The 24,257-nt window shown below is 40.3% G+C and overlaps 1 protein-coding gene across 9 annotated transcripts in view; it reads left to right on the top strand.

Annotated features, from left to right (window-relative positions):
- CACNA1B (calcium voltage-gated channel subunit alpha1 B) overlaps positions 1 to 24,257 on the top strand; it is a 179,615-nt gene that overhangs the window by 127,309 nt on the left and 28,049 nt on the right. For all 9 annotated transcript variants that reach the window (XR_011849797.1, XM_072124875.1, XM_072124872.1 and 6 more), the window contains 12 exons: positions 3,401 to 4,210; positions 4,986 to 5,167; positions 6,630 to 6,756; positions 7,294 to 7,423; positions 13,484 to 13,543; positions 14,661 to 14,767; positions 18,845 to 18,941; positions 20,263 to 20,423; positions 20,503 to 20,640; positions 21,170 to 21,371; positions 22,246 to 22,410; positions 22,542 to 22,652. Coding sequence is in view for 8 of the 9 variants with exons in the window: in XM_072124875.1 (XP_071980976.1) it covers positions 3,401 to 4,210; positions 4,986 to 5,167; positions 6,630 to 6,756; positions 7,294 to 7,423; positions 13,484 to 13,543; positions 14,661 to 14,767; positions 18,845 to 18,941; positions 20,263 to 20,423; positions 20,503 to 20,640; positions 21,170 to 21,371; positions 22,246 to 22,410; positions 22,542 to 22,652 (2,290 nt within the window). In the remaining variant the exon portion in view is untranslated. The remainder of the gene's footprint in view (positions 1 to 3,400; positions 4,211 to 4,985; positions 5,168 to 6,629; positions 6,757 to 7,293; positions 7,424 to 13,483; positions 13,544 to 14,660; positions 14,768 to 18,844; positions 18,942 to 20,262; positions 20,424 to 20,502; positions 20,641 to 21,169; positions 21,372 to 22,245; positions 22,411 to 22,541; positions 22,653 to 24,257) is intronic.

Below are 24,257 nucleotides of genomic sequence, written 5' to 3'. Positions count from 1 at the left end.
AAATGTTTTTTTATGTTCCCTGCAAATTAATTCAGACTTGGGTCTGAAAGTAGATGAAATAGACTGAACTGTATTTAAATAATACATCCCCTGCTACCCAGAATAGCAGCGCTTGTCTCCGTGTCCGACAGTCTCTCATCAAGCGCGCTGACGAATGGTTATATGAAATGATGGCAGATTTTTATCACACACTAATTATCTGGAGAAATATCTCCCCTTCCAGGCAGTCATTTCTGCTCCGTATACTTACATAGTCCAATGTCAATCTTCACTGCCTGGGGACCCATGACAAGTAAGCGGTTATTTAGTAATACGTTACCATAGCCTGCGCTACCAAATGTAATACATTCACTCACACATAGGATTCGGGCAAACATCACATCGCATGAAAGGTAATTTAATGTCCGCAATGTGGGAATGGGAATGATTGCACTCAATGGCAGGAAGGTTAATAAACAGCGTAGTAAATCAGTGCAAAGGCGAGAAGCACTAGTAACGTAAAGGTGATAGAGAAAAGGGGACATTTCCGCTTCACGGGTCACTGGTGAGGCCACATATCAGGGTAAGGGACTCATATACACAATGAAATAAAAGGACATGGTTCATAGTTTAATGTGATGTATTTGGGTAGTTCAAAAGAGTGTGTAGGGCAGTGAGAAAAGTGATAAGATACTTATAGTTCATATTATATGGTTTGGGTTGTGAATTATTAGTGTATGTACAGTGGGTACATAAAGTATTCAGACCCCTTAACATATTCCTTATGATCCTCCTTGGGATGGTTCTACTCCTTCATTGGAGTCCAGCTGTGTTTAATTAAAATGATTGGACTTGATTAGGAAAGGCACACACCTGTTTATATAAGACATAATAGCTCACAGTGCATGTCAGAGCACCTGAGAATCACGAGGTCTAAGGAACTGCCCAAGGAGCTCAAGGACACAATTGCGACAAGACATAGATCTGGCCAAGGTTACAAAAGCCTTTCTGCAACAATCAAGGTTTCTAAGAGCACAGTGGACTACATAATCCTTAAATGGAAGAAGTTTGGGACTACCACAACTCTTCATGGACCTGGTCATCCAGCCAATCTAGGCAAACGTGGGAGAAAAGACTTGGTGAGAGAGATAAACAAGAACCCCATGATCATTATGGCTGAGCTCCAGAGATGCAGGAGGGAAATGGGAGTCTCCTATCACTGCAGCCTCCAGCAGTCGAGTCTTTATGGCAGAATAAGGAAGCCTCTCCTCAGTGCAAGACATATGAAAGCCGCACACAGTGTGCAAAACACAAGGATCCCAGACTATGAGAAATAAGATTCTCTGGTGTGATAAGATTGAACTTTTTGGTGATAATTCTAAGCGGTGGAGAAAACCAGGCACCTTCCCTCGCCTGCCAAATCCAATCCCAGCAGTGACACATGGGGGGCAGCATCAGGCTATGGGGGGGACAGGATCGCTGGGGGCAATGGAAGGAAAGATGAATGCGGCCAAGTACAGAGATATCCTGGATGAGAACCTCTTCCAGATGCTCTGGACCTCAGACTGGGCCGAACCTTCCAACAAGACAATGACCCTTAGCCCACAGCTAATAACACAGCAGAGGCTTCACAACATCTCTGTGACCATTCCTGACCGGCCCAGCCAGAGCCCGGACCTAAACCCAATGGAGCATCTCTGGAGAGACCTGAAAATGTCTCCACCAACGTTCACCATCCAACCCGAGGGAACTGGAGAGGATCTGCAAGGAAGAGGCAGAGGATCCCCAAATCCATGGGTGAGAAACTTGTAGCATCTTCCCCAGAAGACTCCTGGTTGCACCAGCTCCAAAGCTGCTTCTTCTCAAGACTGAGCAAAAGGGTTGAATACTTATCACCAGGGGAGATTTCCGTGTTTCTTGCTTAATCAATTAGCAAATATTTCTGTCAGGATTGGGAGCAGAATGCACATTAATTGAGCAAAAAGAAAAACCATTTTGGATCTTACCAATTGGCTGCAATGAAACAAAGAGTGAAAAATGTAAAGTGGTCTGAATACTTTCCGTTCTCAGTATATACTCAAAATCTTAAAGGGGTGCCTCCATTAATTATACTTCTCCAGGAAGGGAGATCAGTGTTCGATCACTGGGTATCGATTGCTCAGATCGCCTGTGATCAGAAGATCTGAGGTCCCCGAGTGTCTCATGTGAATGAAGTAGTGATGCAACACTTCTACCACTCCAGTCACTGCTTTGAAACTACAAGCAGATTTTGCCAGTCCAATAAAAGTGAACGGACTGGTGGTAACACATGGACACCAATGCCCTACCCATAATCAATTCTCAAGAGCACCTCCCATTTACATCAATAAAATATGATGAAGCAGCACTCCTCAAGCAATGTGTCTTCTATTCCACAAGTGTTCAGACACAAGCAGTGGCGTAACTAGTATCTGATAGGCCCCAGTGCAAAGTCTGTGCCCGGCCCTGACTAAAATGTATGGTTTATAGTACTAGTCTTCTCATATGGGAAAGTGACACCATAAGGGCCCCCTAAACCTCATGAGCCTGGTTGTGATCGCACCCTCTGCACCCCCTCAAGTTACACCCCTGGACAGAAGTGTTGAGACAGCTTTATTATGCTGCTTCATCATATTTTATTGATCTGGATGACAAGATGGTTTGGTCAAACCTTCAGAAGGCCTGCACCCATTGTTTGTTGAAAGTGTTGCTCCAAACTTTGTCATTTTTTGTAAACCCCCCCCCCCCCCCCCCAAATTATAGTTGCTCCTTGACTTGTATTGTTGAGTCCTGCTACACGTTAGGCCAGTAATTTTCTTACCGACCACATCTGGTAAATTTATGGTTGTGCCTCCGATTTTACCTGTTGTGGCCAGTATGTTTGTGTTACAATGATGGCAACCCCTACTTTCAACCAGCCGAGTAACAATGGGACACTTTAGTTTTTTATTTTTTTTATGTTTTACTTTTTTTGTGTTGTACTTGTGCTGTGTTCCCATAGACTGTGATCTGTTTGCTTTGTGTTTCTTGGACTGGTGGTTCCCTTTGTTTGTAAGGTCAGTGTCCTATAGGGAGGAATAGAAGAGATCCCCTTCCTTCTCTTACCTTCCATCCTTCTTAACCTACACATCAATGACTTTTCTCTACTCTGGTTTAAATCTATGAAAGGCCATGCACACTCCATGCATTCATTCTCTGCTCCGACTTTCTCATTATGATCATCATAAATTATTAGTAATGTAATTATCATAATTCTTCAACACTTTCTATATTCATCATTTTTTATTGCTTTTTTTCCCCCTTGCTACACTGGTTTTGCATTCATTAACACCTATATCCACCTTTTGGCTAATTAGTATGCATTGCTTGTGTTTCGATGTATAACTTCCTTTCCTCCCTTTAGTAAACAACAGAACTCAACCAAATGTCGGTCAGTATGGGAACAACGAACCACCCAGATCCGTATGCATAACTTCCGTGCCAGCTGTGAAGCCCTCTACAGCGAATTGGAACCTGAGGATCGACTGAGGTATGCAACCACGCTATGCATAAGACCTGATATGAAGAGTCACATGGATCGACCATTGTTGGTTGAGTCCCAGGACTCCACAGAGACAAAAGATGGAAGCCCAGATGCACTACCTCCAAACGAAACAGAGCCAGGTACTGAGGTGACTGCAGAACAAGCACCACGAAAACATCGGCATAGAGATAGGGGAACAAATGACACCAACGGAGGTGGTGGCAACCACAATGGGGACTCCGGCAGCAATGATAGAGAAGAACGTCATCGACAGCACAGAAGTCGTAGCAAAGAAGGGGAAGGGGGGAAAGAAGGCGGAAGAGAGCGGAATCGGAGTCAGGAAAGAGGAAAGAGACACCATCGAAGGGCTTCTCCAGAAGAGGGGACGGAGAGGGAACATCGTAGACACCGAACACACCGGCATTCTGCAGAGAGACAAGGCAAAGAAGGCAACGGGCAACCTCCTTCTGGGAGCAAAGGAGAAAGGAAGTCAAGACATAGAGGAGGTGGATCACGTTCCGGCAACAGGGATGGTGACGGCACAACTCGAGTGGGAGAGAATGGAGAGGAGATCCCACGGTCACGACACCGGAACAGGCACAAAGCACTTTCTACATATGATACAGATGAGAAAAAGGAAAACAAAGAGGGAGAATCCGGGGAGCGAGAACATCGTAACCACAGGTTGAGGTAAGGTCTTAGACATTTGTGTACAAATTTCTCTGTTATTCCCCGTTAGCAAGGCAAATAGTAACACTCAGTTCTGCATACATATATAAATATATAGGAGAAATTATAGAGCAATGGCAGATAGCACAATTACATAGGTTCAGAATTGGTATTTTATAAGAATACCAGAGGCAATGGGTCTACTGCTAGCACAGTCCTGTAGTGATAATAGTTATTGATTACAGACAGTTACAGGATTCTTATCATGTGGAGTACAGAGAGAGTATGTGACAAGCTGCCATGTACATTACATTAGTAGATACCTGTAGTGTCCACCTTAGGAAGTGGGATTCTACCATGGACAAAAAGTGGATATAAACTATTCATTTGCAAAGGGGAAAAAGCTTCTTGCAGGTTTATCTCCCAAGAACTAAAGGATTGGAGGGTCAACCACTCCCGAAAATCTATAGATTTAGCCAATCTAATGAGTATGACAAGGTTAAGCAGCACTTATTTTTCTAGGTGGTCCATTGGCCTCTCTTCCACATGACCATCTTGAGGATGATGAGAGTTCTCCCTCATGAAGTTGCCCAATTAAGGATGACTGACTGAGCATAATAAATAGTCTAACTTCAGTCCTTATCCATTGCTGTAACATTTTCAAAGTCTTCTTCCCAGCGTGTGTTCATCTCACCTTACTTATTATACCCTGTACACCTCTATGCATTGCTTCCTCGCCAACTCTACAATATTCATAGCATTGGAAGCCATGATAATGATGGATATTTGACTGCAGGGACCACCGTAATGAGGCCGATCTTCACGTCGGGGGGCTTCAGCAGTTGCCGGAGCAGCCAGAAGATGCTGATAATGAGAAGAATGTGAACAGGATGTTCCTGCCCCATCCAGAGCGCTCCAGCATGGTTAATATACCAGTCACCATCACTGCGCCACCAGGGGAGACCGCCGTCATACCAAGTAAGGACAGTTTCTTGCTTAGCTCTGTGCTTGCTGGCAAGTGGCAGGACCACTGCTGTGCCAAGGCAGTGATTTATGGACATCTTTTACAACACTCACATCAGTAAAGGTCCGGAGGTTAATGCATGAGGTGCTCCTGCCAACATCTAAAGGGTTTATTTACACACGTATTCACATTGTCACTGCAATCTAATATTTGTAATTAGTAATACAAGGTGATTATTTGTACATGAGTTATCCTCTGGAGATGTCTACTAGGAAGTGAAAGTTGAACAGAACAGAGTTTTTTTGGGGAACCAGATCAACTGCGTCCACCTTTTAGTTCTGGAATGGTCAGATCAGTTCTTAAAATTTTAGATCCTTGAGTAGAGGTCGGAGCATCACCAATTCAGAAACTAAAAAAGCCATAATTTATTAGTCTGGGATCTGCAAGGTTGAACCCCTCTGTTCTAGTGATAAAACAAATGAACTCCTGATCCATTTCCTTTCTAAGGGACTACTAAGAGATAGCCAAGTGCAGCACTTTGGCAGTCAACCTGGCACGGGACCCCAAAATAGTGTTCAGTGGTCCTAACCTCCAGCACTCTCAACAACTGGGGCCAGTAAGTGTCCTGATATCCAGTTAGTTCCATAGAAGTGCAGTTGAGTTGCGGTTGAGTACGCCCACCACTGTTCCATTCATATTGTATATTGGGGTACCCCATGACCACCTGTCTTGTAATCTCCTGGTGGCCTAAAGACAATACAGACAAAACAATTGAACAAAGCATTTCAATTTTATTGACTTCTAGGAATGAAGTCCCTCCATAGTCATCATTCTCATGAATATGGAGCATCCCCGTACATTCATTACATTTGGCCCCATTCCCGAATTATTACCTTACAACGCCCGAAGGTGATTTTTTTTTTTTAATTGTAAAGTTGCTCTTTTAGGATTTCTACTTCACAGAACACTTTGCATTGGTCATAAAAGGTGAAATTTTATTGAGTGATTTCAAGACTAAAAAGCTTCTGGCGTCAAGCGACTTTTGATGCGGTCACGTTCGCCTACATTAAAGTACCGCCACCCTTGGCACAAAGATTGTTTGTTTCCCAGTCTAAGTGACCATAAAACAAAACTTATGAAATGATAGTCCATTAAATACCTCCTCCGACAACCACCAAAGTCACCCGTGTATCCACAACTGCTGCTCAGGTTACTGAAAAAGATACGGACATATAGGTAGGTGGTAGGCAGTGGTGTAACTAGAAGTTGATGGGCCCCAGAGCAAAGTCTGTGACGGGCCCCCGACTATAATGTATGGTTTATAGTAATAGTCTTCTCCTGCCTTGAGTCCACCAATGTGTTTATGTGCTAAAGTCATGGAGGTCGTTGAAAACTGGTCACATTCTACGGTGTATTATGCCATTATACTTATTATTATTATTATTATTATTATGTAACATTTTTTTGTGTTTTAAGTAAATAATGTGGAGTTTGAAGTGAAATCTGAAGAGAAAAAAGAGATGGAGGCAGAAGACCTGACGAAGAATGGACCAAAGCAGATTCTTCCATACAGTTCTATGTTCATCTTCAGTTCCACCAACCCGTAAGTACTAGAAACAGTGATTTATGGTACAAGGTATTAATGTGTTCTTAATGCTGGCCTTCATGTGTCAGTGTCCCCTCTTAAGTGTCAGGGTGTCACTGTTCTAGAACCACAAGCATCAGGGTGCCATTGTTCTACATCCACAAGTGCCAGGGTGCCATTGTTCTAGAAACACAAATGTCAGGGTGCCATTGTTCTAGAAACACAAATGTCAGGGTGCCATTGTTCTAGATCCACAAGTCTCAGGTGCCATTGTTCTAGATCCACACGTGTTATTGAGCCATTGTTTTAGAACCACAGGTTTTTTTTGTGCCCTTGTTCTAGATCCATGAGTGTTATTGAGCCATTGTTCTAGAACCAAGAATGACATTGCTCCAAATCCCATTAGTAAGATACATAGATGTAAGTGTTAACATAGTTCAAGATTCACAATTTCCAGTGACAAAACACTTGGTGTGCCATTTTTCTATATCCCCATATGAACTTATTATTAGACACATATCTATGTTTTAATTAATTTTATCTCTTGTTTGACAGAGTCCGTCGCCTGTGCCATTACATTGTCAATATGCGCTACTTTGAAATGGTAATTCTGGTAGTGATCGCTCTGAGCAGCATCGCGCTAGCTGCAGAGGATCCTGTTCAAGCTGATGCCCCTCGTAATGATGTAAGTATTTCTCTGCCCCTATACTGCCCCTATGTACAAGAATATAACTACTATAATACTGCCCCCTATGTACAAGAATATAACTACTATAATACTGCCCCCTATGTACAAGAATATAACTACTATGATATTGCCCCCTATGTACAAGAATATAACTACTATAATACTGCCCCCTATGAACAAGAATATAACTACTATAATACTGCCCCCTATGTACAAGAATATAACTACTATAATACTGCCCCCTATGTACAAGAATATAACTACTATAATACTGCCTCCTATATACAAGAATATAACTACTATAATACTGCCCCCTATGTACAAGAATATAACTACTATAATACTGCCCCCTATGTACAGGAATATAACTACTATAATACTGCCTCCTATGTACAGGGATATAACTACTATAATACTGCCCTCTATGTACAGGAATATAACTACTATAATACTGCCCCCTATGTACAAGAATATAACTACTATAATACTGCCCCCTATGTACAAGAATATAACTACTATAATACTGCCTCCTATATACAAGAATATAACTACTATAATACTGCCCCCTATGTACAAGAATATAACTACTATAATACTGCCCCCTATGTACAGGAATATAACTACTATAATACTGCCTCCTATGTACAGGGATATAACTACTATAATACTGCCCTCTATGTACAGGAATATAACTACTATAATACTGCCTCCTATATACAAGAATATAACTACTATAATACTGCCCCCTATGTACAAGAATATAACTACTATAATACTGCCCCCTATGTACAGGAATATAACTACTATAATACTGCCTCCTATGTACAGGAATATAACTACTATAATACTGCCCCTATGTACAAGAATATAACTACTATAATACTGCCCCCTATGTACAAGAATATAACTACTATAATACTGCCCCCTATGTACAGGAATATAACTACTATAATACTGCCCCCTATGTACAGGAATATAACTACTATAATACTGCCCTCTATGTACAAGAATATAACTACTATAATACTGCCCCTATGTACAGGAATATAACTACTATGATACTGCCCCCTATGTACAGGAATATAACTACTATAATACTGACCCATATATACAACAATATAACTACTATAATACTGCCCCCTATGTACAAGAATATAACTACTATAATACTGCCCCTATGTACAAGAATATAACTACTATAATACTTCCCCCTATGTACAAGAATATAACTACTATAATACTGCCCACTATGTACAAGGATATAACTACTATAATACTGCCCCCTATGTACAAGAATATAACTACTATAATACTGCCCCCTATGTACAAGAATATAACTACTATAATACAGCCCCCTATGTACAAGAATATAACTACTATAATATACTGCCCCTATGTACAGGAATATAACTACTATAATACTGCCCCTATGTACAGGAATATAACTACTATAATACTGCCCCCTATGTACAAGAATATAACTACTATAATACTGCCCCCTATGTACAGGAATATAACTACTATAATACTGCCCCCTATGTACAGGAATATAACTACTATAATACTGCCCCCTATATACAAGAATATAACTACTATAATACTGCCCCCTATGTACAAGAATATAACTACTATAATACTGCCCCCTATGTACAAGAATATAACTACTATAATACTGCTCCCTATGTACAGGAATATAACTACTATAATACTGCCCCCTATGTACAAGAATATAACTACTATAATACTGCCCCCTATGTACAGGAATATAACTACTATAATACTGCCCCATATATACAAGAATATAACTACTATAATACTGCCCCCTATGTACAAGAATATAACTACTATAATACTGCTCCCCTATGTACAGGGATATAACTACTATAATACTGCCTCCTATGTACAAGAATATAACTACTATAATACTGCCCCATATATACAAGAATATAACTACTATAATACTGCCCCCTGTGTACAAGAATATAACTACTATAATACTGCTCCCCTATGTACAGGGATATAACTACTATAATACTGCCTCCTATGTACAAGAATATAACTACTATAATACTGCCCCCTATGTACAAGAATATAACTACTATAATACTGCCCCTATGTATAAGAATACAGCTACTATAATATTGCCCCCTATGTACAAGAATATAACTACTATAATACTGCCTCCTATGTACAAGAATATAACTACTATAATACTGCCCCCTATGTACAAGAATATAACTACTATAATACTGCCCCTATGTACAAGAATATAACTACTATAATACTGCCCCTATGTATAAGAATATAACTACTATAATACTGCCCCCTATGTACAAGAATATAACTACTATAATACTGCCCCCTATGTACAAGAATATAATTACTATAATACTGCCCCCCTATGTACAAGAATATAACTACTATAATACTGCCCCCTATGTACAAGAATATAACCACTATAATACTGCCCCCTGTGTACAAGAATATAACTACTATAATACTGCCCCCTATGTACAAGAATATAACTACTATAATACTGCCCCTATGTACAAGAATATAACTACTATAATACTGCTCCCCTATGTACAGGGATATAACTACTATAATACTGCCTCCTATGTACAAGAATATAACTACTATAATACTGCCCCCTATGTACAAGAATATAACTACTATAATACTGCTCCCCTATGTACAGGGATATAACTACTATAATATTGCCCCCTATGTACAAGAATATAACTACTATAATACTGCCTCCTATGTACAAGAATATAACTACTATAATACTGCCCCCTATGTATAAGAATATAACTACTATAATACTGCCCCTATGTATAAGAATATAACTACTATAATACTGCCCCCTATGTACAAGAATATAACTACTATAATACTGCCCCCTATGTACAAGAATATAATTACTATAATACTGCCCCCCTATGTACAAGAATATAACTACTATAATACTGCCCCCTATGTACAAGAATATAACCACTAAAATACTGCCCCCTGTGTACAAGAATATAACTACTATAATACTGCCCCCCTATGTACAAGAATATAACTACTATAATACTGCCCTTATGTACAAGAATATAACTACTATAATACTGCTCCCCTATGTACAGGGATATAACTACTATAATACTGCCCCTTTTGTACAGGAATATAACTACTATAATACTGCCCCCTATGTACAAGAATATAACTACTATAATACTGCCCCCTATGTACAAGAATATAACTACTATAATACTGCCCCCTATGTACAGGAATATAACTACTATAATACTGCCCCCTATATACAAGAATATAACTACTATAATACTGCGCCTCATATGTACAGGAATATAACTACTGCAATACTGCCCCCTATGTACAAGAATATAACTACTATAATACTGCCCCCTATGTACAAGAATATAACTACTATAATACTGCCCCTATGTACAAGAATATAACTACTATAATACTGCCCCCTATGTACAAGAATATAACTACTATAATACTGCCCCCTATGTACAAGAATATAATTACTATAATACAGCCCCCCTATGTACAAGAATATAACTACTATAATACTGCCCCCTATGTACAAGAATATAACCACTAAAATACTGCCCCCTGTGTACAAGAATATAACTACTATAATACTGCCCCCTATGTACAAGAATATCACTACTATAATACTGCCCCCTATGTACAAGAATATAACTACTATAATACTGCCCCCTATGTACAGGAATATAACTACTATAATACTGCCTCCTATGTACAGGAATATAACTACTATAATACTGCCCCCTTTGTACAAGAATATAACTACTATAATACTGCCCCTTATGTACAAGAATATAACTACTATAATACTGCCTCCTATGTACAGGAATATAACTACTATAATACTGCCTCCTATGTACAGGAATATAACTACTATAATACTGCCTCTTATGTACAAGAATATAACTACTATAATACTGCCCCTTATGTACAAGAATATAACTACTATAATACTGCCCCCTATGTACAGGGATATAACTACTATAATACTGCCCCCTATGTACAAGAATATAACTACTATAATACTGCCCCCTATGTACAAGAATATAACTACTATAATACTGCCCCCTATGTACAAGAATATAACTACTATAATACTGCCCCCTATGTACAGGAATATAACTACTATAATACTGCCCCCTATATACAAGAATATAACTACTATAATACTGCCCCCTATGTACAGGAATATAACTACTGCAATACTGCCCCCTATGTACAAGAATATAACTACTATAATACTGCCCCCTATGTACAAGAATATAACTACTATAATACTGCCCCTATGTACAAGAATATAACTACTATAATACTGTCCCCTATGTACAAGAATATAACTACTATGATACTGCCCCCTATGTACAGGAATATAACTACTATAATACTGCCCCCTATGTACAGGAATATAACTACTATAATACTGCCCCCTATGTACAGGAATATAACTACTATAATACTGCCCCTTATGTACAGGAATATAACTACTATAATACTGCCCCTTATGTACAAGAATATAACTACTATAATACTGCCCCCTATGTACAGGGATATAACTACTATAATACTGCCCCCTATGTACAAGAATATAACTACTATAATACTGCCCCCTATGTACAAGAATATAACTACTATAATACTGCCCCCTATGTACAAGAATATAACTACTATAATACTACCCCCTATGTACAGGAATATAACTACTATAATACTGCCCCCTATATACAAGAATATAACTACTATAATACTGCCCCCTATGTACAGGAATATAACTACTGCAATACTGCCCCCTATGTACAAGAATATAACTACTATAATACTGCCCCCTATGTACAAGAATATAACTACTATAATACTGCCCCTATGTACAAGAATATAACTACTATAATACTGTCCCCTATGTACAAGAATATAACTACTATGATACTGCCCCCTATGTACAGGAATATAACTACTATAATACTGCCTCCTATGTACAAGAATATAACTACTATAATACTGCCCCCTATGTACAAGAATATAACTACTATAATACTGCCCCCTATGTACAAGAATATAACTACTATAATACTCTCCCTATGTACAAGAATATAACTACTATAATACTGCCCCCTATGTACAAGAATATAACTACTATAATACCGCCCCCTATGTACAAGAATATAACTACTATAATACTGCCCCCTATGTACAAGAATATAACTACTATAATACTGCCCCCTATGTACAAGAATATAACTACTATAATACTCTCCCTATGTACAAGAATATAACTACTATAATACTGCCCCCTATGTACAAGAATATAACTACTATAATACCGCCCCCTATGTACAAGAATATAACTACTATAATACTGCCCCCTATGTACAGGAATATAACTACTATAATACTGCCTCCTATGTACAGGAATATAACTACTATAATACCGCCCCCTATGTACAAGAATATAACTACTATAATACTGCCCCCTATGTACAAGAATATAACTACTATAATACTGCCCCCTATGTACAAGAATATAACTACTATAATACTCTCCCTATGTACAAGAATATAACTACTATAATACTGCCCCCTATGTACAAGGATATTACTGCTATAATACTGCCCCCTATGTACAATAATATAACTACTATAATACTGCCCCCTATGTACAGGGATATAACTACTATAATACTGCCCCCTATGTACAAGAATATAACTACTATAATACCGCCCCCTATGTACAAGAATATAACTACTATAATACTGCCCCCTATGTACAAGAATATAACTACTATAATACTGCCTCCTAAAGTCTCAGTGAGTAAGAATATATCCTTATAGCACTGCCCCTGTTATTGCCGGTATACACTTCCACATCCAGCAGAGCACAGTGGGAGTTGTAGTCCAGCCATGTAATAATTGTGCTTGTACCATGTTTCTAGCTGTGTAATACAGGACAATGCTGTGTATTCAGAGTGTGACCTTTCCTCCTCTATCTTCTCATTCCAGGTGCTGAAATACATGGATTACATCTTCACGGGGGTTTTCACCTTTGAGATGGTGATCAAGGTAAGGCTGGTGTGAGACCCCTTTACACCCTCCCCCCCATGATAAGACGTAGCCTTTATATGTGAGTGATACTATGGATTTAGTGTCCTATTACCATTAATATCGTGGAGCGCGCGCGCTCCGCCACCGCCGTGTTTTCCTCAGACGCTCTTCCATAACGTAATTAACATTTACACTGCGCTGTCGCTGTAACCGACTAATTAAGACCTCAACGTTTCTGGGAGCCGGTTACTCTACACATCGCTAATTAAAATCCAGAAATGTCCTCAAATATTACTCATTGTTTGGAAATTTCTCCGCTCCCCCACTTCAAAACATTGCGGATGACGGTGACATAATCCAACCGTGTAAACGAATAGCTCGCGCACAAACCGCCGAGCGTAGACGCCATCTGTCTATAGCCCAGACGGCCATCTTTGATTGTTCCCATAGCCAAAACTATCCTTTGTGAGTACTAATTAGCGCACCTTATTAATTATTCATGTCATTTCACTCCGCTCCCAGCAGCGGTCTCATGAATATTGGTTCAGACACCAATATGGCTGCCAGATTCGTGTTATAGTGATGTGTATGGACAATCACAATCATTTAAGCACGTTCCAAGTATATCTGACCACTACCCTTCTCATTTGGATATGTAAGATCTCCGCTTGCTGTCAACAAAGAGGAATATTCTTGTTCAAATATAGAGACAGAAAACTTAGTTACAGATCTACACGGATACAATTGTATCCAATCTAGAAAATCTTCTACGTGTTAAAATCTCAATTGTATTCTGAGAGTTTTCTACAAAGTATCAGTGTAGGTAAAATCTATAACCAAAAAATGATCTTAAAGGGGTTTTCTCAGATTTGGATGTCCTTCCCTTTAATCCCACATTGATAAACGCTCTGTCACCAGTGGCGTAACTAGAAGCTGAGGGTCCCCAGTGCAAAGTCTGTGCCAGGCTCCTGACTATAATGTATGGTTTATAGTAATAGTCTTCTCATATGGGAAAGTGACACCATAAGGGCCCCCTAAACCTCTTGGGCCCTGGTGCGACCGCAACCTCTGCACCCCCTCAAGTTACGCTCCCCTGTCTGTCACTGTTCACACTGAACCTGTTTCATCACTGCAGATGATTGACTTGGGACTGCTCCTTCACTCCGGCTCATATTTTCGGGATCTGTGGAACATTCTGGATTTTATTGTTGTCAGTGGCGCTCTGGTGGCTTTCGCCTTCTCGTAAGTATTTTACGGTTGAGTTTTTTTTTGTGTTTGCAGATATTCTGTAAAACAAAGAGAATTAATGTATCCCAGCAAGATGGGAAAATTTGTGGGGATTAGCCAACAGTATACATTCCCACAGCTGGTGTCCTAAACACAGTCCGAATTAAGTAGATGCAGAACCGTTCATTATAAAATGACCATGCAAAACCGTGGACTTTAGGAACATTTCCGGTGTATCCTCACACTGCTGTGCTCTGAGCTCTTTGCATTGAGCTGCCAGCAGCGCTGAATGACTACTATACTATTCAACCAGAGCATTTGCATCCTTTAAAAGAAGAGAGGGGCTATAGAGTCATTCTGTGCAAGGAACTAAGAGCACAGCAGTGTGAGGACACTTAGAGAAGCTACAATGCTGCTTTATTATAATAAGAGTCTGTACATTGTTAACCCTGTTACTCCATGGAGAAAACAAGGAGATATCATTGAATCCTTCATTTCCATGACCCCGGAGGATACTATGGCACATTTGAAGTTTCTTTTTCAAGAGGTTTTCCACCAAAGACCCTTTTACCCTATCTCTGGGGTCGGAGCCACTTGTCAGATTGCTGGGAGCCCCACTCACTTCTGTGATGAAGGCAGAACAGTCCCATTCCCTCACCCAGAGAATTGGAAGGACGCTCAATTTCTGGATTATTGGGGTCCCAGCGATCACACTATCATCCTGTGTATAGGGGACGAGCATCTTTGGTGGAACAATCTCTTTAAGTTTCATGGACATAACAGTGAATTACCCCTTGAAAAGCAAGGCACACATGTCTACTCCAGTCTCTTATCACAAGGCTCACTGCATGAGAAAGCATCCTAACTCCCAGTTGTGTCACTAGAGAACTACTGCCCCCTGTAGGAGTATATTGGAGCTGCAAGAGCTGCTGCACACATTTCTCTCTATGCCTCAGTACTTTGTGCTTCTCTGTGTGCCACGTGTGTTATATATATATAATTATAAGTGTATGGGAAAATTAAAGGAACAGACTCTATGAGTTATATAGGAGGGAATAATAGATGATTTATGTGCCATACTCCTCCTCAACTTACTTTTATGGACTGTTCCTTTAATAACAACCCCCTTAAATCTGCTTCCAAATGTGTTCCATGTTACAAAGTGTTTTGTCCCCCAGCTTTCCCCGGTATATTGTCTACTGCTTTGTTATATCTAGATTTAGCATATGATGGCCTATAACTGTACAAGTATTTATGTGTGCTGTAAGCACTCTGTGCTGCTGTTGAGTGTGTATGTCACTGATTATGAGCTCTCTCTTTGTCTCCTTGTCGCTGGATTCTCTCTTTTCCTCTCTAGGAGTTTTGTTGGGTAAATTACTTTATTATATTTTTTTTTCTAGCACATACGGGAATCCCTGTATGTCTCCATTTAGTCTTATAACCCAGAGTCATTGGAATGAAATCATCTGATCCTCTTTTCACCATTTTAACATTCTTAAAATCAGATACATTTATGGCTCAGTAAAGGGGTATCCACATCTTGCAAAGTGACGTTATGTCGCCTCTATATTCTAGATATGGGCCTATAAGAGGCTGCAGTTCACTGTCCTTCCCTGCAGAGCAGCGCTCCAGCCATACACTATGCAGGGGACTGCACCTAGGAGCAGGGGAAGGTCCTGGAAGTCACACAATAGCCATAGCAAGATATGCCATTACCTTACAAGATGAGAATATCCCTTTAAGAGCCATATAGCAACACACAGTAGAGATAGATAGCTACATGAGCATTATACCTTAGAGGCACTTCAGCGCCCACCACAGGAGAAATGTAGCATTACACAGTTTCCTTTTAAATCAATGGACTTTACAATCAGTACATGGATTAACCAGGTCTTTGGGAGCATAAACGCTCTTTGTAAATGTGTATCACTACCTCTTTAATACACATGCTCTTTCTTATACCATTGGAGAAGACCATTGATTACTATATATACTGCCCAAATCCATGTATCTGAGTAGCGGTAATGTATGTGGATGTATCATGGTTACATGAAGATGATACTAGAAGGCAATATCTGCTAAATCAATGAAGTAGGTGATCCGACATCATAGATATTAATACAGACAATCATCCCTTTTCAATGGGGATTGGGGATGGACCAGTGCAGAACACCTCAGGCAGCTCTGATCCATCTTATCAACCATTGCTGGAGAATCAGAAGAACCTGTTCACCTGGTCCTGCTAGAATTGTCCATAAATGTTGATGGCCCCAGGCATGTTCTCTGCATTTAGTATCCCACCCATGCACTGATCTCATTTAATCCGTACTAACCGGAAATACAATGTAATTGTATTGTAAGTGGTGCTAGGAACATGGGGTAACCTCAAGGGCTACTCCGACCTGCACCCCCTTCTCCATCATTCTTCTCTTATGACCTGTAATACCTGTGCTGTGATGGGCAGAAGTTATACTTGACAATTACGAATGTAACTTTACATTATGATATCCGATGGCCCCCTAATTATCCTTCAAAGAGCAATTATACCCATTTTTTGGGTTAATACTGATAAGACCCTTTAGGTAACTTAAACGTGAAAGCCAAGTGTATGACGCTTGTTACAACACTTGGTTTTCCCAGAGTGGAGAGTAAACTTGCCTCCTTGCATCATGGTTTGACACCATAATGGAGATTATTAACACTGTATGGGTGTGATTGTTCTTTAAGACATAAAGGGGCTCTGAAATGTTAGCCTTTGGGGTTTTTGGGGCGCGACCATATGTACATATACAGCAGACTCAATGAAAATACTATATAAATATGATGTGACATCTATAGAAGCAGCTGTATGGGTATATATGAAGAATATCTATATAGTTACCACCCTGAAGATCCTGAACTTCAGGAAATATTGTCAAAAATCTGAGCTCTACTCCTATTGTCCAGTCCGGCACAAGGTATTAACCACAACAGGTCTGCATGAATAACCAGGATTCGCATGTGTACCGCATGTTCTGCATCGGGGGAAGACCCCTGCCGGCTGTGGATCAGCACTGGTAAACCTAGGAATCAGAAAAAGTACATTTGATTTAACCTCGGAGAAGACAGCTGCATCAGGATCGAATGTTCTCCCTTATCCATATCCAGAGACATGGAAGTCATCCGGTCCTGTTCCGCTGCCTTCCTCCTGACCACTGCTCCTACATTTACCTCTAGCCAACAGCATGTACACTTATAATACAGAGAAATGAATTGGATACATAATTATTGTAATTGTTATTATATGCACTCCCATCTTGTTAAGATTTCCATAGGCACCAAAGTAAAAGTACCTACCTTTGTGTCCCAAAATCCATTGCGTTACTGTATTGGACCTTTATAAAGATGCACAGGAAACAAAACCTGTCCAATAATATCCTAATGTCCAAATAGCATCCTAATGCCCCCATTGGCTACCCTTTCCTAAGATTCCGGAAAGCCGAAATTTAGAAATTTCTGATGGCAGATATTTGTTGAAAGGTTTATTGGCCTTGTTGAGACTGTCATTCTGGACCCTTCCCATCAGAAGAAGCATAGACAAGGGCACAGATCACGGCAGTGATCGATCCATTGCTTTGGATCATCACATGTATCGCTCCAGAACCCTGGACAGAACCACTATCTGCAAGGAGGAAGACAGTGATTTAGAAAATGTAACCTGTCTAGAAACCCAAGCCGGAAATGACTGTCCATATATTAATAACACTACAAATATGACACATACTTCCATTTTTTTGATGACAGCTCCTCCATCTGTGTCTATGGATTGAAATGCAGTTTTCACTTTAATAACCACCCAGAAAAAAAAGTGATGACACAAGCCAGGACCTAGTGATGTCATCAAGATGTGGATAATATACTGCAGATCCTGGTCTCTTATTGTGCTGCTTCTCTGTATTATAAGTAATGATGGTTGGCAGAATAAGACAACCCTGATGCATAATTCATTCATGAGCGAGGCCCCGCGGGTCCACAGGGATGTCACTCGTTTTGGCGTCCCTCCTGTCTTTCGGATGCTGACTGTTCTTCTGTGTGTGTGTATGTGCTATATAGAGGGAATAAAGGAAAAGATCTGAACACAATCAAATCCCTGCGGGTCCTTCGTGTTCTGCGTCCACTGAAGACCATCAAGAGGCTTCCCAAGTTAAAGGTAGGATTTGTCTTTATGTTATATTTTAATATTATTTAAATTATAGGTGGTCCCCTACTTAAGGACACCCAACTTATAGACGACCCCTAGTTAAAGACAGACCCCTCTGCCCACTGTGATCTCTGGTGAAGCTCTATGAATGCTTTACTTGTGTCTAATAATCCTTGGTCCCATAACAGAAAAAAAATGTTAAACTCCAATTGTCACTGGGGCAAAAAAATTTTTTGTCTGGAACTACAATTATAAAATATGCAGTTTCGACATATATACAAATTCAACTTCAGAACAAACCTATGGTACTTATTGTGTAGGTAACACATGGACTGCCTGTACATTAGAACAATTGTGTATATTCTTAACCAGCTTTGCTGGCCACCATTGCTTTGTGACTGGAATAGGAAAACAACATCAAAGATTAGCTGGAATACATTGCAATTCATTGGGGATTCTCAAATACCTTCAATACCTCTCGGCATGTGGCAGCTTCATCTTCACCCTCATATATGTTCACATTCAGCTTAACCAATCGTGTGTGTTATCTCAATAAGAACGAAAAAATAGCCTCTGTAAGGCACCATTGCTGGTGGTTTCTCTTCCTTGAGTGCACAGGATTGGGCATGTTAAAATCTAGCATGCCGAATCCTTCTTTCATTAGACATCTGCCATCTTATGCACAACTCTATATGCATAAGATGGACATCCTGTGGGTATGCCATAATTATGGATGTGGATTCCACCTCTGAAACAGAATCAGAGACCTTCATATAGCATTTGCTGTCATTAAATTTGTTGCACACCTTCTCACCTCCTTTTTTATGGAAGTTCCAAAATCTTCAGCTTCTCCCAAAGAATTATAAGCATATAGAGACCGCCCCATTTAAAGCAGTTGCCAGTTGTGGCAATTCTGGTTTCCGGAAAGCTGAATGTTCAAGAGGTGAGACCTCATCTATTGGCAGATCTACATAATGTGCCATAAATGTTTGAGATGGAAACCCCCTTTAACTAATCAAATTTTCCCCTAGAGGATCAATACAGATCCTTAGGGCAGGAGCTTGCTGTCCGGATGGACGGAGGCCCCTGCCCGTCTACCGAGGTGAGCGTCGGGGCCCGCCAGTGCCCCAGCAGGGGCATGAACATCAGCGCTATTGGAGCTCCAATAGCGCCAATGATGATCCGGCTCTGCTTACACTTAGTAGATATTCTCAGACTGGCCTTCCTGAATCTGATATTTTGGTCAGCAGTATAAAGTGTACCTCATTTCATAGTTTTTAGAGAAAAGTTTTCCCTTCAGGCTAATCTTCCAATCTTCTCATCTGACCAGGCCGTGTTTGACTGTGTGGTAAACTCTCTGAAGAACGTGTTGAACATCCTCATCGTGTATATGCTCTTCATGTTCATCTTCGCCGTCATTGCCGTTCAGCTCTTCAAGGGCAGGTTCTTCTATTGTACAGACGAGTCAAAGGATCTGCAAAAAGACTGCAGGTAAGTGTCAGCTCCTCTGAGGATACCACCTCATGACAGGTGCTTGCTTCAGTGAACTCACAACTTTTTCTTTGTCCAGAGGAGAATACTTAAACTATGAAAACGATGATGTGCGCGCTCAACCCAGGCAATGGAAGAAATACGAATTCCACTATGACAATGTACTCTGGGCTCTGTTGACTCTTTTTACTGTCTCTACCGGAGAAGGGTGGCCCAAGTGAGTATCTGGCTCCTACATACTGAATATTAAAGTTATGTCTATGCTGAATACTGGTGGCCAAGTACATTAGATGAGTGTTAGTCGAACCCACCGCCAATTTTGGCTAGAATAGCTGATCATCTAATGTGTAGGAGGTTTTCCTGACTCTACCACATGTCTGGATAATGGAAGGTTGTCCTGGGATTTCTCCGCGCCCAACTTTTTGAATCGTATTCTTCTCTCCATATTGAGACTATCCCATGGTGCATGTATTGGATAGTTGCAAGGAATAGCTAATTGTTTTGACAACAGTTTGTCCACCTTCATAAAAGTGGGTAAAAAGAGGGAAGGGCACAAGCAGATAAGCAGAGGACGAAAGGAGAATATTAGTTGAAGATAGACTTCCATAATCAAGAAGAGTGGATCAAGAACAGAGCATATATTCTCCAATATGGTGAGGAAGCACCAAGCTTATGACAAACGGATCTGCAGCTAGATCTAAAAATAACAAAACATGTAAAAAAGTTGAGGCGTTTTTGCTTTTCAGTGTCCTGAAACACTCTGTGGATGCCACCTATGAAGATCAAGGTCCGACACCCGGCTTCCGAATGGAGATGTCCATCTTTTACGTGGTCTATTTTGTGGTCTTCCCATTTTTCTTTGTAAACATCTTTGTAGCTTTAATTATCATCACATTCCAAGAGCAAGGCGATAAGGTCATGTCCGAGTGCAGTCTGGAGAAGAATGAGGTGAGAACAGGTTGGGGGTTATCCTCTTCCCTATGAAATTACATTCCATGATCCAACCCATTAAACAAATCCTGGTCCAGATAGAGTGAAACCTAGAGAGTGAAACCTAGAGATATATATCCAGCACTATTACATTCCTATTACCGGTCCAGATAGAGTGAAACCTAGAGATATATATCCAGCACTATTACATTCCTATTACCGGTCCAGATAGAGTGAAACCTAGAGATATATATCCAGCACTATTACATTCCTATTACCGGTCCAGATAGAGTGAAACCTAGAGATATATATCCAGCACTATTACATTCCTATTACCGGTCCAGATAGAGTGAAACCTAGAGATATATATCCAGCACTATTACATTCCTATTACCGGTCCAGATAGAGTGAAACCTAGAGATATATATATATATCCAGCACTATTACATTCCAAGTGTTGTGGACAGTGTCAACCAGATCCGTTCTTGGAGATGACTTACGCCACATTCACCAAAACCCCATACGTAACAAAGTCTTTGAAAGAGGCATAAAACAATGACATGCCGGCATGCTTCTATGCTCTAAAGCACAACTATGGCCTCCTCATTTAGGAGACCTCACTATATTATCCCACATATGCAGTTACAGTATCATTAGTCTCCAGGGGACTTTCTTTAGGACTATCTCGAGTGATGTCTGCCAGAAAAAAGTTGCTTCGCTAATCATATAATATTAAAATCCTCTCCTATAGATGAAGCTGTCAAAGTTAAGGTTACCAATGATAGCAACGTTACCAATGATAGCAAATATTGTCATATTTTCTTCTTGACTGTAGTTATCGTAACAAATTATCATCCCTTTTTCATCTCTTAACATTTTTGTATTCCGGCAGAGGGCCTGCATAGACTTTGTGATCAGCGCCAAGCCCCTAACACGATATATGCCACAAAACCGTCAGTCATTCCAGTACAAGATGTGGCGATTTGTGGTGTCCCCTCCTTTCGAGTATTTCATTATGGTAATGATTGCCTTAAACACCATCGTCCTGATGATGAAGGTAAGAACTACCTTGATGTAACATAACCATAAACAAGCCCATAGTCTGAGGTGTACAGATGACGGCTTCCACAACCTGGACACATTTTTACCAAAACAATATGAAATGTAATTTTTGTCTTTTTACACTAGTTCTATGGAGCATCTGATACTTATGAAGTGATGCTGAAGTGCTTGAATATCATCTTCACATCTATGTTCTCCCTGGAGTGTATCTTGAAGATTGTCGCATTTGGTGTTCTGGTAAGATCAAAAAATCATCCCATCCAAAAATAATCTGAAATTCATAGTGTCAAATTATAGCGTAAAGGAGAGATGAAATATTCACAAAGACGTTACACAGATCCTTTGAATAGGTTATCAATATTTTTAGCCTGGAAATATCCTTATATCGTATAGGGGACGTATATACGGCATATATACGCCCCCCAAACACGGCAATGGGTGCACGGCGCCGTACGGGAGCGCTACCGTGCGGCACCGTACCATTCCGATGCCGGGAAAAAGATAGGACATGTCCTATCTTTACCCGGAATGCGGCGCCGTGCATCATATGTTACTATGGAGAGGGGCGGGGTGAGCAGTGGCCTCCTCCTCTCCATGGCGCCGATGTATGCCCGCCGTACTACGGCACGGCAGGCATACTTCGTGTGAATGTAGCTTTACTGTTAATTAGCAACAAAAACATAATATTTTTTGACTAAAGTTTGTCATGGCTAAGGATGCACAAGCCCATACCTGAAAACCAAGTCAGCCCGTTGCTTTCCTCTTAGGTTACAATGCAATAAAGAATTGAAATGGTTATGTTATATAGAATTGTTTCCCCTAAATCCCTTCCTCATCCAATCCCTTCCTTTCCTTGGTTGAACTTGATGGACAAGTGTCTTTTTTCAACCGTATAAACTATGAAACTATGAAATCTACAAGATTTCGTAGAAATTTGCTTCAGTATTATACCAAACAGATGTTAAACCAAGCGGCAATACAATTTGCAATACTCATTGCACCTTGAAGGCAGAGCCATGCGGATTGTACGCTGAACAGTCTATAACTTGGTATCTGACATCTCCTTTCATCCGTATATGAACGTATATCCCTTTTTCCGTACCATATCCCTTTAAAATACGGTGGGCTGGCAAACGATTGCTGACTGACTATTGGCTGGCTGACAGCGTGCTCCTCCCACTTGTTCTGATCTCTACGGATACTGCACGTATACACGGCAGAATACGGTGCACACCCGTATGCAGAACATATGCAACACATATTTTAAACATTCCCATAGACTTCCCATACAGAACAGAAATAATGAAGAAAATAGGACATGCTCTATATTTGTTAACATCTTGCTCACGGTACAGTACAGTGGAAAATACGGCCATGTAAATAAATGTCCGTATTGGCCATTTCAATGAATGTGGCCATATGCTACACCTTTGAAAAGAGTACGGTACGGGTAACATACGGCCGGTTTTATACATTTGTTTGAAATAGGCTTAAGGTTGGTTCCATACGGCAAAGTTAGGGCCATGGACAAAGTTTTATAGCCTAAACTTAGCATCATGGTAGATAAAACATTGGACATCAAGTCCAATCTTAATAACCTACAGTGTTGATCCAGAGGAAGGCAAAAACCCTACAAGGCTGAGTTGGTCCATAATAGGGAAAAATTCCTTCCCAACCACAGATATGGCGGTCAGAATAACCCCCTGGAACTTGGCCGTGTGCGGAGATGGCGTTTTCATTGGGGATTTAGTGTGGTCCAGGGATTAGTACGGACTTACACTGTGGGGTCTTCTTGATCTGCACAATAAGATTAGAGTTCAGTGTTCACTTTTATCATGTGCC

Source organism: Engystomops pustulosus, chromosome 9 (genome assembly GCF_040894005.1).
Source record: "Engystomops pustulosus chromosome 9, aEngPut4.maternal, whole genome shotgun sequence".
NCBI lineage: Eukaryota > Metazoa > Chordata > Amphibia > Anura > Leptodactylidae > Engystomops > Engystomops pustulosus.
This window is presented reverse-complemented; position numbering and strand designations above follow the sequence as displayed.